The sequence below is a fragment of the Taurulus bubalis genome (genome assembly GCF_910589615.1).
Source record: "Taurulus bubalis genome assembly, chromosome: 6".
NCBI lineage: Eukaryota > Metazoa > Chordata > Actinopteri > Perciformes > Cottidae > Taurulus > Taurulus bubalis.
Window position 1 is genome coordinate 10668906 of NC_136594.1, and position 19209 is coordinate 10688114.

The window sequence follows — 19209 nt, forward strand, 5'->3', positions numbered from 1 at the left end:
ACTATTTGCCCCCTCATATAGATTAAGTTGTTTTTTTAACCAACTGTGTTAAACTTATATTGTAAGCATTCAGAATGAAAGGTGTTGTATGCTCACAAACATTAATAGGAATACAAATTTTACAGTGCAGATTTCATTTTTTCTGTTATTGTTCTCAATACTGTGTGTTTTGATGGTCTAGAGCATTTCTTGGTGTATAAGTTACAGTACAAAGAGGCAGCAGCAGATGGTAATGGTGTTTATTTTTGCAGTAAGTAATCACCATTCTGGAACTTATGACAGTAGACAGGCCCAGGGACCTGGAACCATGCCCCGAGAGACCTGAGCACTACTTCCTGTTGTACCCGCATGATCATGGATACACACATACACACTCATGCATGCACACATAAACACGAACATCCTCCGGGCCGCTAGCGATGCTGGCCCCCTGGGCCACAGGGATAGATGTGTTCTGGCACATGGGTTGGGGTAGTCTAAATTACACTGCAGCCACACTGGCACCCTCTGCCTCCAAGATGAATGAGCCAACTTGCCAGGCAACAATTCCATTGAGGCAGTTTAAAAACAGGGATAGTGCGCTGTTTGTAATTTGGGACCACTTTACCCACTTAGTGTACTATTTCACTTAGATAAAACTACTATATTCTCGCCCACTTCTTGAAAGAATAGCCCTGCCTTAGGTGCCACTTCTAATATTGTAATTATTGTTGTTCATTATAACATAACACTTTAAAACACAATTAAACCCTATTTTTTAAATGTCTGATTAATTTGCCTAAATATTTAATTATACCTACAGCTTATAAGGATACATTTTATAAATTGCGCCCCAAATTGCAGCATTTCATTTCATGCAAAAATACTTTTTTAAATGCTTTTCCAAAGTTCCTTTATAAGTTAAACTGCAGTTTCTGACATTTATTATGATACAATTTTGGAAACTATAAATTAAAAGGGACAAATTAATTTGGTAGCAAGGCTGTTTTTAATTGTTTACACATGTATTTGCACCTTAGATTATATTTCATGTCTCTCTCTAAGGTGTGAGAAATGTCAGTACCTATTTTATCATGTTTTTCTTGAGTGTGTACATGTGACTGCACAAAGCTCACCAAAAATGTGTTTTTCTAATACTACCAGCTCCCCCCCGACTGTTTGATCAAATATAAGTTGTAGGTACCCCTGTTTTAAAAGACAGGTCAAAGTAACAAGAAACAGGAACAACTGAAGTGACAGCATGTAAAAAAGGTGGATTTAAAACCCAAGATGTTGAATTTGCTCGGTAACAGCACCATCAGGATATGCAATTGTGTCCAGCAGCCACTGATTTCCTCCTATAACTTCTGATACAACAGCTAACACTACACATAATGACTGATTTACAGTTCCAGTCCTGAGCAACAACTTATTGCCAATTCGCCAAACAGTCTGTATCATAGATTCCTAGTTAACATGACAGACACAGACTCCTTTGGGGCACCCAGACCCCCTAGTGGCCCTTCGTCTGTATGGGAGTCAGGCTGGCAGTGAAATACTGTCGGGGAAAGGAGCGGGGTGGAGGGAAGGTACCAGAGAGAGAGATGCTCCAGTTAATGGTCTTGCATCTTCCTGGCAGCATGTCAATAATGGCTCTGATCACATTAAGTAAAGAGTCCATTAGCTTATTCTCTTTCCTAGTGCATGCTCCACAGCAAAAGCACAGGAGAAAACTGAAAAGCTCCCCTAATGCAGTGTGTCTGCGTGTTACAGACACCTCTATCTGTTCCCAGCCAGACCAAAACAAAATGACTTGGGAGGTACAATCCATTATCCATTCACATATATTTCCTTTAACACAATTATTTAATACTTTATACACAGTATAGTCCAAAGCAATGTGTTGCATATTGTTTTTTGAGCTGAGACTCTTGTGTAAAGTTTTCATTAGCAATAAATACATCATTTTTATCAGGTTCTAGTTTCACTTTTTTTTAAGCTCCGTTATTTATCAAAGACTGTGATTTGCTACCCACTACAAGCCTCGGAATATAATGTGACAAGGGGCAGGTATAACACAAAAGAGTAACAGAGAATATTGCTGCATCAATACACTACATTCATGTACAATGACTATGTGGCGGAAGAGCAAATTGTGGGCATATGCTAATGGTATGTCTCCTGCCAAAATGGTAATCAAGACAAAGGAGATGTGATTTAAGAGGGAAAGAAAAGCAGGTCGTCAGCCACCTCCACATATCCATCAGCACACATACACATGCACTGGACAGACAGACCATTCCTCAGCCGCCTCACTGCGCTCCATTGGCCCTGCAGGGGCACAGCGGCCCCCACATCTGTCTCCCAGGCCCACGACAGACCTGGCTGCCGCATCCAGATCCAGCAGATCACACGGATCATCCTCAATTAATGTGAACCATCAGGCGTTCCCTCGCTGCTTCTATCACTCCAGCCCTCTTCTCCGAGGCATCCCCTCTAGCTCAGTGCTAGGTCCGATGAGTTTTACACATCGACCACGGCTACGGTTCCTTAGCACAGTTGGGTGAGGCCAGCCAACGTTATTGTGTATGCTTTGTGAAAAGAGACAGGGAATCAATACAACAGTCCAGACCCAGACGTTGCTCAAATGTAAGTGCTGCGAGGCGGCTCTTCAGAGGTTCTGAACTCAGAGAACAGCAAACTTTGCTCTGCAGCGAACCGGGGCCTGAAAATGGCTTCCATGTGCCGCTCCATCTGCACCTCTGCTGGGCTGTAGCCAAAGGACTGTCCTTTTCACTTTTTAAAGATGCCGTGGCACTGCTTTAAATCTAAAAAATGATGGTGGTGGAGGTCAGGAGGGTAGATGAATCAGAGGTTAGGAGACCTTTCTTTAATATGACGGGTTTGTTTCAGAAACAGATAATGAAAAAAGACAAGTCAGAGGGAAAAGAAACGGAAACTGTTTACTAAAGGCCACCTGGAACCAGGGATGTGCCAGATTGTGACTCACCCGTCTGTGGTCCTCCATAATAAGCCCCCCGACCCTCCCCTCCTTCTATTCTAGCAGTCTGCAACTGCACTATGAATCTCACTCTAGTCGATTAGTGTGCCCTTAGCAACAACTAACACACAGTCATGAAATTTTAACCAAAGCCATGAGTTAACTCAGGTTGAGGGAGGAAGGCCCTGCCTGTTGGTTGATCAGTGTGGCCTGGTGAAATAAGCCCTGTGGCTTCTTCACATTTCCTCACACCAGATCCCAGGAAGAATTTCTTTCTGGCATTGATGAGCACAATATTGATGGTATGGTACTTCATCAAATGATAAAATAGGAATCTAACTTGAATTGAAGAGTTATACATTTTAATCTGGAATATGAGCTGGTGCAGAGGGTCCTTTCTGGACTTTACTGAATCAGCATGTCAGCTGCACTTTTAAAGGGGTGCACTTACTCCTCTATCAATGCTGAAATTAGTGGCTGTTATCCCCCAACAATTAAAGATTGAAACAATTGTATTTGACATATTTACTGAAGCTTGCACACAAAGGATGAACATAAGTGGTCGTAAAATACAATACACTTTAACATGATTTTGAGCCGTTTGATCTGGTGTATCTCATTTCCCACTAAAGTGTAACTGCAAATTGTCACTTATAAAAACCAGACCACAATCAGGAAGGCATCAATGCCGTCTGCAGATGTACAGGTTTGGCCGCTATTTGTTATTTTTTTGAAATCTGATTTATAGAAAGACAGCTGTAACACAACATTGTACGCTACGATAGATTTATGTTGTTTTTTTGTGGACATTACAAAAGTAAGGGGCAGTTCACAAAGAACAGAACTGTAAAAATGCCTGTCCCTGTAATAAACAACCACAAGGTGACATGATTGTGACTGATCAGTCCGAAGAGGTACTGCTCTGTCCGTCTTTGATGACAGGATGATGTGTTTTTACAGATGCCTTGTAAGTTATATATTAGTGTCATCTTGTACCGCAGCAGACAGCCCATTCACAGTATATTGTTCTTTCTATAAGTCAATGTTTCCGCAGTTTAGAAAACATCAAAACTCCAAGGTGTGTACACAAGGTTACATCCAAAAGTAACAAATTCCTTTGATGTGCAGAGCCCAAAGGAGGAATTTAACATGATCACAGAGTGCAAATTTCAACCTCTATGATTCTTACAAATGTCCTCCATCCGCATCTGGACATAGCTACTGATTTCCCTGTGGTCCATCACAGGGGAAGAAGTAGAGCTAGTTGTTCACACATGACCTCTGACCTACCACTGAGGAGCCAATGGGGCAGCGTCCTGTGTCTTGGGAGCCGCTGCCCTCTGATGTGATGGCTCCAGGCAGTGGGCTTTGCGTGAACCCATCCCCCATGGCACCCCTCGCCACTAGATCCTCTGCATTATTCATACGGCTCGAGATGGGTTGGGGAGAGAAACAGAATATGGAAAAGGAAGCACCAAGGTTCAAGACCTTCTCAGATCACAAGGAACTTCTGCTTAACCTCCCTTGAAGTGGCGAACACAAGGATAGAGCAGTTTTTTTAAGGAACTGGATCTGAAAGCAGGACTCTGGATCAATGGGGATTCCCTGGAGGCTTGGTGGAGATCGCATTCACTGAAAGGTGATTGGTGAATCAATGTGGTTCCCATGGTTCACTTTGCCATTGTGAGAACCGATCCATCCTATTGCAAGTGAGACTGTCTTATGATCGAGATGCCCTTATGTTAATGTGTAACCAGTGGAGCATCACCCTACACAGAATGTACACATGTTAACATGAAAATGTAAACATCAGAGGCGTTATGTGACACAAGCTCCATGAGGGTCAGCGATCTCCCACTTGATCTACTGAAGATGTATTTATGGCTCCTATTTCCCTTTTTCTAAGTGTGTGCCTAGCATGGCATTTCTCCCCACTACTTTCTAAATACATACATACATACATATCCTTGAGTATGATAGGTGATGATTAGTGAAAAGCATATACATGTTAAGCTGTTAATCTCTAATGCACACCAAGCAACCTAACAACGCTGCACACCAGAGCTCTTAATACAGCCCAGCACATAACCCACAGTACTAATTGCATAATTGCCTGATTTGTTTTAACTGACAGTGGTGCCCTGGCCCATGACAAGGCCATCATTTGCTCATCCTCATTGTCAGCAATTTGCAAGGCAGATACCCCACTACACACACCCACTACACAACATCCAGCATCACAGTATTAGAGACAGCCATGAATTAAGAATTCATCGCAGCGGCAGAGAGATGAATAAATACAGCCGGTGCTAGATTAATTCTGAGAGACATGGATGCAGGAAGATAAAATAAACTAACAGCAGCAGGCTGTCCCCCAGATAAAGTGGGTACTCCATCGTCTCTCTGCTGTAATTATTGGCTAATAGTCATTAACCTGGCAAACAGAGGTTTAGCTGTATTGTTTAAAGGACTCTGGGATGCATAATGACAGACTAATATGTCATAGCACTGGGGGAAATGGGGGAGGGGTGGATTAATGAGATTTTACTGGAGGGAGTGTACAAGAAGAGGTGGGGCACGCTTGGAAAATATAGGGGAAAGAGGGCCACATTAAGCTAATTGGAAGATGAGTGCCTACTTGTAAAAGTGCTTCTAATGGCATATTTGTTTCTCTCACAGCATCACAATGCTAATGCAGGCAAGTGAAGTTGTGAGACGTACTGTAGTAAGACTAAAGGGTGTTTGTCTGCAAATGTGCCAACACATTTTTTTGTCTGGAATTTAACATTGTTATTTTTCCTTTATAGCTTTCAAAAATGTAGCTGTTATAAATAAGGTACTGCATGCTTTTATAAGAAAAAGTCATGTATTGAAAGGCCACAGTTAGTTGTTTCCAAATGGACTAAACTTTAATCAAGTTTGTCCCCTCACATCCTTTTCTTGACCATTTTTGAATTTGTGTTGACTCTATGCTCTAAGCCCGACCCTGGCCCAAACGCCTCCAAAACTCAATTGACCATTGAACGAGGAGTGCTTGGATAGCCTCCTCAGACAGGGTCCAGTGCATAGCAGAGCTGCTGACCTGTTCTGACAGCTGGCTGGCCCTTCCGAACACTAATAGGTTGCAGTTTGGTCTGTGTCCCTGTGTTTTGGCTTTTGTTTGACTTCATCAGTGGGGAAGTGCAGGCACAGGTGACTAGTAGAGAATCAAATAAATCTCTGATTGAGACGGGTCTGGGTAACGGCATGCAGGTTGGAGAAAAGTGATCTTGTTGAAGTGTATAAGCTTGCAAAGCTTTGTAGTCTTTTTTTTTATGAATATCATCAGAACCTCACTTATAGCTTAGACTTAATCCCTCGCATTTCTTAATGGCCTCCATTTTGTTCGCTTGTGGTTCTTAAAAATTGTATAGTGTCAATTAGACCAGCAAACAAAAAAGGAAATTGTTATGATTATGTCTTAAACTGGCTTAAATTAAATGTGGCTTACCATTGATTCCCAAAACCCATATACTCTCTATTCCTATTAAATACTAAACAGAGACACAATTCATTAGGATTATACAATTCAATTGCATTTAGAATTGTGCATGCTTCTAATAAGAGTTGTAATTGGAGTGTATTTTCATGCATAATACTCTCACTCACTCACCCACTCACTCACTCACAAATTAATCTTTTTTGTGTCACTACAAAACATTAAAAGACTTTTCTTAAGATGTTTTCTTTAGAAATCCTCTGGTTGTGGATCTATTTAAAGATTCACTTTCTTTTCTGCTTTCATTTTTTTTGTTTCAATTAAATCAAATGGAAGTACTAATGCCCAGATGGCCATGCAGTATAAAATAATAGTGCCCAGGCTAGAATTTAAAGTCATACCTCCAGGCAAAAACTCCAGAGCGCACACAGAATGAAAGTGTAAAATGTTTTTTAATGTATATTTAAGAACAAATACCCCAGTGACTATTGATGTTTCGTCTCAGAAGAATCTATTTCTCCAGTATATCTGAGGGCATGATATGAAAACACTCACACTTTTATTTTCTCTGTTTTTCTGCTCTTCTTCCTCTGTGTCTCTCCTGTGCTATCTCTCTTTCACTGTCTCTCTTTAAACATTTATCTTCTGTTTTCTCCTTACAGACCTTTTGTGCTTTGTGATGTTGGTTTTTACAGCTTTCTACTCCACACCAGAGTTGCCATTTATCTTTTGTAGATGCCAGTAGCTAGGAGCACATAAGAAATGTTACCATTTCACTGTGACTAATTGTCATCGCTTGCGTTATTCCCTTGATGTCCCTGAGTCTGGTTCCCCAGGAACCTGCGTGTGAAGTATTTACACTATGTCTCTCTGTCTCGCCTTTTCGGGATTTCTATCTTGTTCATGCAAACATCCATATCATAAAATATTCTATAATAACAAGAGGACAACATGCACTGGCTCAAACATAGAAGTTCCAAAACAAACAGAATCCAAGAGTTATTAGAAATTATCTTTTGTTAATGTTTGTAAATTCACATATCTGCCGATTTTCATTGGTGCCAACAGAAAATGTACAGTCAGTTGACAGTGTCCTGAATGAAATGTAATAATAATGACATTATTTAAGGTTGTGCATCTGTCAAACCTTATTAACATATTGATCCTTTCGACCTCACTAATATACAAACATGATACTGTAAACACAGGCTTAATGCCACTATCAAGGCATACGCAAACCCAAACTTAGTTTTTGCTCTTTGAATGTCCAAAGCCATTCCCTGATACTAAGTGTAGTAGTCCCATCATCCCTCAAGCATTTCCCTGCCTTAGAGATGGAGAACACACTAAGAAAAATGCTTGCCAACCAAGGTGCGATTAGTGGCTTGCATTAATTATGCTATTATTTCTACCATTTCTTCTCTTGCTCACACAATGTCTGTTCCCCTAGGTGCAGTTTATGTACAGAGGGAGTCCTAGAAAGAGTTCACATCTTTTACAAAGCTGTTTTGTCAGTCTCCCAGATTAATACCCCCACAATGTTGCAAGTCACAGAGAGCTGCTAATCACCCAACATCAGTGTTTTATTGCTCGAGACTCTTGCCTACTGTCATCATCTTGTCATTAATGATCAATTTCTCAGGGATGATTTCTCAAAAAAAGTGATTTTTAACAAAGCTCTGTTACTTGTCGCTCCAGGAGCATCTGCATTGTATGTGCAGAGAAGCTTGCCCTTACATACTAACCCTTGCACTATATTCTCTTTTGACCAAACTGATTATGCACAATCAATAATGGTTTGCATTTTGTCTTCTCTCTCGTCTCCTCTGGGGCATCTAGGATACTGCAGGCAAGGTGCTGGACCGCTGGACCATCATGTCCCGAGAAGAGGAGATAATCACCCTGCAGCAGTTTCTGCGCTTTGGTGAGACCAAGTCCATTGTAGAACTGATGGCCATTCAGGAGAAGGAAGGTCAGGCAGTTACAGTTCCCTCCTCCAAAACAGACTCCGGGATTAGGACATTTATTGAAAGCAACAACAGGTCCCGCAGCCCAGGGATCCTGACCCATCTGGAAACCAGTAGCCCATCCAGCATTCACCATTTTGAGAATATCCCCAACAGCTTAGCTTTCCTCCTACCCTTCCAATACATCAACCCCGTCTCTGCCCCCATGCTCGGCTTACCCCCCAATAGCCTGCCAATGGAGCCGTCTGCTCTCCGGCTCCGGGAGCCCAGCCTGCCAAACCAAGGTGAACAGGTGGACACCAGTGAATCAGAAGTGTCCCTGTCACCCTTCCGCACAGGCCAGAGCCCTAGTCGTGGAGCCATGGTCATGAACAACATTGAACCCAAAACAGAGCCCAACCACAGGGCATCACCCATCTCACCAACCCCTTCTACCCAGCAGGCTCAACCGCAGCAACAGCAGACACCGCTCCAACAGCAGCAGCAGGGCCAACAGCAGTCCCAAAATCAACCTCAGCAGTCCAACAGTTTGAGTGACCACCAAGTACACCACCAAGTCCACCACCATTACGTGAAGGACGAGCACGCAAAAAGTATCTCCCATTCTTCCTTTTCCTCCAAGATGCATCGCATGCGTCGCATGGGATCCACCTCACGCAAGGGTCGTGTGTGCTGCAATTCTTGTGGCAAAACCTTTTATGATAAAGGCACCCTTAAGATACATTATAATGCTGTACATTTGAAGATCAAACACCGTTGCACCATTGACGGGTGCAATATGGTCTTTAGCTCACTACGCAGTCGCAACCGCCACAGTGCTAATCCTAATCCACGGTTGCACATGCCCATGCTGCGCAATAACCGCGACAAGGACCTCATCCGTTCAACCACTGGTACACCTGTCATCTCAAGCACCAAGCATGGTGGCTTTAGCCTCACCAGCCCTGGAAGGCCACCACTGGGCTTTACAACCCCACCGGTAGACCCTATGCTTCAGTCACCCCTGCATAGCCCACTGGTGTTCCCCTCCCTAAAGTCAGTGCAGCCTGTTCAGCCAGTGCCCCCGTTCTACCGCACACTACTGTCCCCAGCGGACCTCGTCAGTCCTCCAGTGTCACTGCCCACTAGCCCCATCCTGCCCACAACCACCAACAGTACCAGCCTGATGGACCAACAACAACATCTCCTGGCTGCTGCAGGAGCTTCACACAATAATATTCATATGTCAGAGGTGGGACCCATGTCCCACCGCTTGCATACACATAATGCCAATCACGACCTCAACACTGGCAGTTGTGAACCCACGCCCAAAAAGAAACCTCGTAAATCAAGCATGCCAGTGAAGATTGAGAAAGAAGTGATTGATGTGGCGGATGAATATGACGAGGACAAAGATGATGATGACGATGACATCCATCATAATCACCACCATCACTCAACGCTTCTACACAACAATGTCAAAATGAATGGGAACTGTAACAACAACAGTGGCAGTGGAAGTGGTACTGGAAACCACAGTGGTGGTAGTGGGCAGCAATCACCTTCCCAGGATGAGATGAGCCCAGGCTTAGCTCTGAGAGGAATGATGAGACAGAGTGAAGATGAATGCAGGGAAGGAACTGGCAGTGAAAGCAGGGGTGGAAATGATCTTCAAGGCTCTGGCGAGCTTCGTTGTATGGGCAGCTTCACCTCTGAGGACCAGGATCATGAAAGAGACTTTGAGAACGAATCAGAAACCTCTGATTCGAAGATGTTCTACCGTGATGAGCTGATAGATGTTGACGAACAGCAAAAACACAGTAGGGGGGGAAGGTGTATGGACAAGGAACAAGACGATGAGGGTTGTGAGGAAGCCCAATTGAGAAAGGAAATGGAAGGCAAGGGTCATTCCTCACCCTCCCCTCATCAGCCCCCTATCAGGATCAAGGAAGAACTCAACGATCCTACTTACGACATGTTCTGCATGGGCCAGTACGGCCTTTATAATGGAGGAATGGCGGCGGCTGCTGCTGCTGCAAGCATGGCTGCTCTACATGAGAGCTTCATCTCTTCAATGGGCTACGGTGCCAGCCCACCCAAATTCCCTTCTTCTCAATCACCAGAGGGAGATCCATGCTCAAGTCCTGACCCCAAGATCTGCTATGTGTGTAAGAAGAGCTTCAAGAGTTCCTACAGCATGAAACTTCACTACAAGAACGTGCACCTCAAAGAGATGCATGTGTGCACTGTGGCTGGCTGCAACGCTGCCTTCCCTTCCCGGCGGAGCCGAGACAGGTTAGTAGAAAAACATTTTATTTTTAATGCAATCACAGGTAGGTTCAATTGAAATGCTTAATTCAATATTGATCATCTATTATAACTTAAAGCATTTTATAAATCTACAGAGCATACTACGTTCATTTTTATAGGGATATAGTGGTTTCATAAAAGTCATCAACAGATATTTTTGTGAGAGACGTCACTTTTCATTTCATGTTAAAATCAAGATGTAGCTACAGTATGTCAGTACTGTATGACATTTAGGCTACCACTTAACATCTGTTAACTAATGCAACACAAAAAAATGGTTCAGGGACATCTGCTCCTTGTCAAGTCAGAATTCAGAAGAGTCGGGTGTCAGGATTAAAAACACATACTCACACAGTCAAACAAGCACTAGGCTGTACCCATCAACCCTGCAGCTGTAGTGTGTTGTTTACCTGCCCTCACTACCTCACCTTGTGATAGAGAGGTGGAGGCGCATATATTAACATAGACAGCGGTTTGTCAAACCACTGCATTTATTAGCGCATTAGGAGGTGAGGCTAGCTATATTCACCTGGGCTTGTTAGCACATATCAGTCCCACACACTCACTCTACAGAATATATTGGAGCAGAAGTGGCAGCAGGTTGGTGCCATAACATATGCTGGAGGTACATAACATCACTCGTGCCCTGGGCAAGCCCAGACTCCTTCTGGGATTACAAACCACTGGAGTTGTTTTTGCATCATGGGAGCACTTTTAAGAGTTACATTGGCCAACATCCAGACATGGTAAATGAGCAGAATGTCTCAATCTTTTACATAGACAGTAATACTATCCTTGAGAATGTCAAACACCTCTCATGCTCACCTTCTCTATCTTTTTAATATAACTTAGCTGTTGTTTATATCAACCTTGCTCAATTCATTTTTATCAGAGGAATAGAAAACAAATAAATACATTTTAAAAAAAATGACAGGGACAGTTTCAACATACTGCTTGCTTCCAATTGGGTAACACATTTATATCTTATATGTTCCCTCAGTGTGTTGTGTCTCATCCACACACTACTTCTGCCCCGCCCCCCCATGATCCGCCCAAACTACTCCTTTTCCACCCCAAGCCTTTGATTACATTTGTTTTTTCGGTGGCATCTGTTCCTACCACGGTTTGTTCATTAACAGCATGTAAAGGGAAGCAGGTGATTCTGGGACTCTATTAGATGGATGTGGGAGGGGAACAGGGGGAGCAGAACAGGAGAAAGGTAGCGTTAGTGAAGGTGAAGCCCTGCTGCTCACCTGACGCAACTGTGCCGACAGCAGCAAAATGACAGGAAGGGTTATTATAGCATGCATTGCTCAGTGTGGTGTACTGCCACCGGTTTGTTACCTTCCTTCTTTTGACAAGGCTTTAGGAATAAAGGATGCCTGAGGCATGACCTGCTGTGTAACATGTGTATGCACATATACACACATGCAGATACACACACACATGTACAAACGGATAACAGAGAAAACAATTTGCTCTTCTATAGACCTTATCTCTACATAATTATTCTCTTAATGCTGTTGTTAGATTATTAATGGCCTTACCTGAATTACAAAACAAAAGCAGGATAAGAGCTCCACTGTAGTTTATAGGGGAATCAAACATGAGAAAATATTGCAATGGAAGATAGGAGTTACAACTTAGATTTTTGTACTGGAAAAAACATCTCCTGAGTCTAGCTCCATTGATAATTAGCAGACAGTGATCAGAATTGTATTGGTGCTAAGATGGATACAGTGATTCAGACTTTTTGTTTTGGTCAGTTATGTAACGTAGTCTCCTTATCCTGGAATGGGCTGTCAGCAAAAATATAAAATAATCATCCTGTGTCAACCTGTTTGTGTGTGTGTGACAGTGATGAAACACCAGCATGTAAATGCAATTCAAACATAAAGTGGTAGAACATATGGGGGATAGAGACCATTTTGTAGCTAAGAGGGACAATTGCTGCTGTGAACATGAAGGCTGTGGATGTACAATGTAGCTCGAGTTGGGTGAGACCTAAGCACACTATTGTTTCCATACTTTTTCTGTGGGGGATACATTCCTGATAGCATATGGGACATATTACTTTGCCGCTAGTTCAACCAGGGAGCAAAAAAGCAGAGAGAAGGGCATTACAAAGCTCAAGGAATCCGGGAGCTTTGAAACGAGTCAATACACAAACTGGGCTTGCATCAAATCTGTCCCTGGATAATCACCTAATGACATATAATGTAAATGTAAGTGTCATGGTGGCAATAAAACAGGAATATAATTTAGTGGTTTTCATAAGTGCACATAAGATCACACTGCATGAACGAAGATATTTGCACAAATTAATGTTGAGGATGTGCATTACATGAGATTAGTCAAACTGCATTGTTTCTCCTACTTCGATTCTTCTGTCAACAGTTTTTTTTTTTTTAAATGATAAATTAGCAGCTCTGTCCGGTTGGTCACCTCAGAACATTTAATACATAACACAAAGTAATCCTTTTTTTTTTTAAAGTAAAAGAAAACATTAATGCTGTTAATAAGCCACATTGACTTTTAAGAGGAAGGTAAACCTCTAGTTATTTGTTGTTGTTTTTGCAGCTGAATAATATATGCTAAAGCAGTATTTTAATATGCAACCCTGCTTGGCTTCCTCTTCTCAATTCCTCCAAAACACAGCTGTTGACATCCAGCAACAGGGAAGTCCAAGTACCTCTGCATATCTGATTAGCCCATTGACCGAATGAAAAGCCAAAGGCACGTAAACACACCATCAGACGGCAGCATCAAAAGCTCTTGTATCAAAGTAAAGAAGAAAAAGGAGGAGAGGTCATTTGATCTACTGAGAAAAACAACCAAGAGCCAATGACATTGTCAGAGTAGGAGACACATTGTGAATGTGCTGCCACGGAAACAACGTGTTCGTATCGCTGGTGTTCGTTCACTTTGGATACCTGCCCTGTTTAGTAGACACAAATACATAAACAATAGTTACACATACACACACACACACACACACTGAGGAATGCAGGAAAGGATAAAGGATTTAATGCCCTGTTGGTGTTGTGTTTTGAATGTAAAACAGAGACCGACATAAGAGAATGTAGGTATGTGTGGTTTTACGGTGGGGTGTCCTCCCAGCCTCCAAGCTGCCTGGTGGTAAATGATTGAATATTTATTGTGGGGAGCGAGCAGCGTCGGCAGAAGTGTTGAAGAAACTGCATGATTAACTGCTGCATAGACGCGCGTACCAGCAATCATCACTATTATTGGCCTCGTTATTCATATTTGTTTAAACCTTTGACGAAACTTGCCTCACTTATCTCTTTTTCATCTGCTTGTCCTGCTTCTCTTTTTTAACCTTCACTCCAACACTTTAACTTGCTCCTATGTCGCTGAAACGAGTAGCTTCTTCCACATTCCCATGGTGCAGAAGCGCGCAGCCCATGGTCCCCGCATGGGCCACTGCAGAGAGAGTGAAGGTTAATTATGTTGGAGAGTCTCTTTCCTCCCCTCTCCTTGCTCTCTCTGTCTCCTTCCCTTTCCCTCGGTCCCCTCACAGCATGTGGGCCCAGCTCCACTGCTTCTCAATTAGCTCTCTGTTTGTCTCTTATAAACAAAGGGCACGCTGCTCATAGAGAGAATACGTAAGCAAAAGCCACGCAGCCCAGATCAAAATATTCAAATACTGGGAACATCCCTTCAATTTATGAGAATAAGAGGAATTATTATATTCTGAGATAAATACTGTCATGAATTGAATTCTTGAACAAGAAAAATGTTTTTATGTATATTTAATGTCTATGCAATTATTTATTTGAGGATGTTCAAATCATTGTTTGCAGCCCATGCTGTTGAACACAATGAAACAATGCAAAGCAGATATAACAGTGACAGAGAATGATAAATGTTGCCAAAACTCTTGTCCTCCCACTTATACCTAAAACCTCATAACACACCATAAATGACAGGAAAGACAAAGAACCACTCGTGGCAGTTTAACTCCACTCAGCTTTCCATCTCATTTACACATTATGAGTCATTTTAGACAACACACACACACACACACACACACACACACACACCAAACAAGGGCAAGGGCCATCAGACAAACCTAAAGATGATTAACGCCGGTTGGGACGGACACACTCTCGCTCTACCTCCTCTGCACAGTCAAAAATGGGCTCTCTGGAGGCCTCCCCCATCTTTTGGGCAAAGATGAGACTGTCAAATTGGTTTGCCAGCCACATTACTGGCCAACAGGGAGGTGGAGGAGGGAGGGGAGGGGGTCTGGGTTTGGGGGAGGAAAGATTGAGCGTGCAGAAGTGATGGAGGTGGAGGAGAGTGGGAAATGGGGCATAAAGTCTAAATCTGATAAATGAAGGGATAAGTGCATTATGCCCACTGTGTGGATTTGGTGGATTTATTTAGATTTTTAGGGCAAGGAGGTATTACCAACACAGGAGTTAAATAATAATGTTTATACAAATTCTCATGAACTGGGCTCTTCTTCTCCTCTTCATCTCTTGAGATTAAATCATTTCCAAATGGTTACGAATGATATATCATAAAATGCCTTTCTTCCTCTTCCATTTATTTCATTTTCATATACCTGTGCAGTAGAATACAAATTGTAGTAAATGTGAATATTATTTATCTAGATATTGTTGTACTATTCTAACAATATGGTGTACATTTCAGAGTATTTAAGATGGCTATAGCGGAGACTACTTACTGCATGATATTTAGCATGTTTAACTATAATATCTAAAACTGAGCTAGACATGGTTAATTTAGAGCTTATTAGCAGTGAGACGGTGTTGTTATAGAGATGGAGACATGTTGCAAAGGACCTGTCTACCTAAGCATCATCAACAGCATCCTGAGCTTCAGGCTTAACTGAGCAAATATGTGGCCCCTCTTCATGTCAGAGCCTGTTTGGTATCCCTGCAGAAATTGTTCCCATTTCCTTACATACTGATCACTGACTAAAGCATATTTCAGACTGTTTTAAAACACTCTGACCTCTCACAGCCAAGCATGCACACATGTGTTTGACAAGGCAGGGATACAGCGCCGCAGACATTGAATCATGACTCCCATATTTTAGCCATAAGTCAACACCATATGGGTGCAACTGTACTATCAAAGGACAAAAAAGAACAAAGGATTTATAAAGTCCTTTTGATCGAAGTCCCGCTATATGGAAGTCGTATATTTTCAGTTTTTCCCACATACACAGGTGCACGCACACGCACACGCACACAGACACACACACACACACACACACACACAGTGACAGCCACGGCCAATTGATTTGCCACGCTCTTTCTCCTCAATGCTGACGATGCTTGAGTGGACGGGATCCTGGTTGCCTGGTTCACAGAAAAGGGTCCCTCAAATGAATGTATTTCTACCTCTTGCAGGACAATGTCGGATAGGGAAGTAAATAATTAAAGGAAAGGGACCCTTTTTGACTGCATCAACCCTGCCACTGCTGGTAAGCTCTACTATCCATTGTGACTCCATTTTTGCCCATCCTGCAAAGGATGACCGATTTCTTTTCTTTTGATTTTTTTGTATCTGTTTTACACAGTCGTGCCCCCCCTGCATGGAAACCCCTCACATTAAAGGAGTATTTGCATATTTTTTTCTTATTTGATGTAAGTGCTTACCCGATAAGAGAGGAATGGGCCTTGTGTATGTTATACCTGATGCAGGTAATTAGCTGCTTAAGTGTTTGTGTTATGCAGTTTTTTTGTGACATGAGTGCAGCGGGTCCCCTTTTTCTCAGTCCGACTTGGTAACTGTGAAATTGTGAGCGAAAAGGCATTGCCTCAGATCTTTTAAGCTCATGTCACCTTGCATCTTGTAGCATGGCTTTGTTTGCTTTCTGAAATTCTCACTAATTGTATCTTGGCTTAAGCATGGCACTTGTTACTTAGTTTCTTTCATCAGCTGTAGTACATTGTGTGATACAGTTAGCTTTGTGTTTGGGAAAAATGCCCATCTTAATTAAATCCAGGGCTACATAAAGACATGTTCATTGAGGTGCTCGATTAAGCCACCTCCGATAGGGAATGAATGCGATAATGCTGTCAGGGCCTAGTGCTAATATGCTATCCAGTTCCCCTCAATTATCACATTACCACAGCTCGAATCAATTGATAAACTCCCATTCAATATGGTGGAGTATTTAATTGAGTCAGAGTCTATTGGATTTGAGAGCTGTGCAGTGCAGACATGCTGACAGCGGTAAACACTAGCAGGATGCTCTCTCTCTCTGTGCAATCCTTTTCTGAGGAGAGCTGCAGGATGAATTTCTGTTTCTGTGTGACTGTATGTGTGTACACATTTGTAACAATACATATTCAATATTATAGCCTGGTACCATTTCACAGAATTAAGATAAGGTGACAATATGAAATTACAAATACATGTAAAGCTATTTTGTATTTGAGAGGTAATCTAACCCTCTGATTTACAACTACGTCTCCCCCACAGGCACAGCTCCAACATCAACCTGCACCGCAAACTGCTGACCAAAGAGCTGGACGACATTGTCCTGGACCCCCAACTCCCGCCACTGCCCAAGGACCTGCGAGCCGAGTTACTGGCCAAGATCTATGCCGGGCACCACATGGGCTTGGACCCATATGCCGGGATGGGCATCGGAGGCGCTAGCCTCCGGCCCACTGGCCTGAACCACACTGCCCGTTCCCTGATGAGCAGTGAGTATCCCCACCACCCTCTCAACCATAACCTTAAAAACCACCACACCAACGGCTTCTCCCGGGGCCAGCCAGACGACTACATGGTGTTGGACCTGAGCACCACATCCAGTGTTCAATCCAGCAGCAGTGTCCACTCCTCACATGAGTCAGACGAGGGCTGCGACGAAGGCATCCTATTGGATGACTTGGAGGAGGAGGAGGAGGAGGAGGGAGAAGAGGATGAGGAGGAGGGAAACAGTGAAGGGGAGGACTGCTCCCAGCATGCCGAGGGGCAGGCTGAAGGAAGGCATCGGGGTGAGACTGGAGAACTAAGAGGTGAAGGACATGGTGAGGGGTTGGAACCTTCCTCTTCGCCATTCCTCTTTGCGTCCACCGGGGGCAGTAACAGTGGTAACAGTGGGATCCTCTGCAACATCTGCCATAAAATGTACAGCAACAAAGGAACCCTGCGTGTGCACTACAAGACTGTGCACCTGCGCGAGATGCACAAGTGCAAAAGCCCCGGTTGCAACATGGTGTTCAGCTCTGTGCGCAGCCGTAACCGACACTCTCAGAACCCCAACCTCCATAAAAACATGCCCTTCTCCACAATGATAGACTAAATAATGACTTGCTACTCGACCCTGCTGTCAGTCGGCCCACTCCTCCCTTCATTCCTCATCCTTATTCCTCCTCAAATTAGCTTTTAATCCCAGCCCAGGGCCATCAAATGCAAGCTAAATGCCTGTATGCCTCCTGCCCGTCCTCTGTAAGTCATTGCAAGACATTTCTATGTCCCTCTATAAAATTCATGGACTCTAAATACAGTTTATTATTGTGACCTTTGACTTTTCCTTCATTGGAGGAACAGGAAGACGCTCTCGCGCATGGAGTTTGCTTTATAACAAAACTCCAGTCGTTTTTTTTTTTCATAAGCTCCTCCATCTTTGCTTTCAGACTTCTCCCCACTTTGTTTTCATGTCAATCTCCAAAGAATCTATTCAAACTCTTATTTGTGACTTTGCCTGCAGAAATGATAGTATTGAAAAAGAAAAAAAAAAGAAAATCTTCTTGTTGTATTTGTGTAATGATAGCTTTTAAATGAACCCGTTACAAAAGCATGACAGCTTCATTTGTAAATAATGTCCCAAGAGGCTTTTGGTGTAAAAGAGTTGTGTTGATGGTTGTTTGCTTCTTTTTTCTCTCTCGTTATGGTTTTATGTTACAGTCCAGTACAATACTTCCAGCTATAGGCAAGAAAGAGGTAGCATCTTACTAGCTTGACTCATTTATGTTAGCTCCAAAGACACGTTTTAAACTGAGTCCTTGGAAAAAAAAGAATATCATGTGACTTGTTTTATCTACTTGTTAGATATTCAGAGGTTGCCGGCATGCTTTTTTAGGCTCCTACACTGATATAATTCTCTGTATTTCTATTTTATTTTTTATTTTTTTGTCTGTTATGTTTATGAGCTTTAGTATACAAATTCAGTTTTTGCACTTTGCATCTATACAAGGGGATGTGTAATATTATTATAATGAGGACTTTTGCAATGGTGAATTTAGGCGTTGTTCGGGGTCATTGATGTGCCAAGGTAGATGATAATACCTTCAACATACGTGTGCCAGTTTCTTTTTGCACGTGCTCAGTTTCAAACACAGTTTCACAACAGGAAACGTCTTGCCTCCCTGAACAAAACCTGAGATCTGCCCACGTCGGTAAACAACGTATTCAGAAAGCGTCTCCAAAGTCTCTTGCCTCAAAACAAATCCAAGTGTGACTGAACATAAACGGCTTTTTCA

At 42.7% G+C, this 19209-nt stretch overlaps 1 protein-coding gene across 1 annotated transcript in view; it reads left to right on the plus strand.

Annotated features, from left to right (window-relative positions):
• Nucleotides 1-18029, plus strand: part of bnc2 (basonuclin zinc finger protein 2) — a gene marked incomplete at its 3' end in the record, with an annotated part of 149481 nt that extends 131452 nt beyond the window's left edge. The window contains exons 5-6 of the mRNA XM_079220181.1: nt 8298-10699; nt 17198-18029. Of these exons, the coding sequence (XP_079076307.1) occupies nt 8298-10699; nt 17198-18029 (3234 nt within the window). The remainder of the gene's footprint in view (nt 1-8297; nt 10700-17197) is intronic.
• Between the last annotated feature and the right edge of the window lie 1180 nt (nt 18030-19209).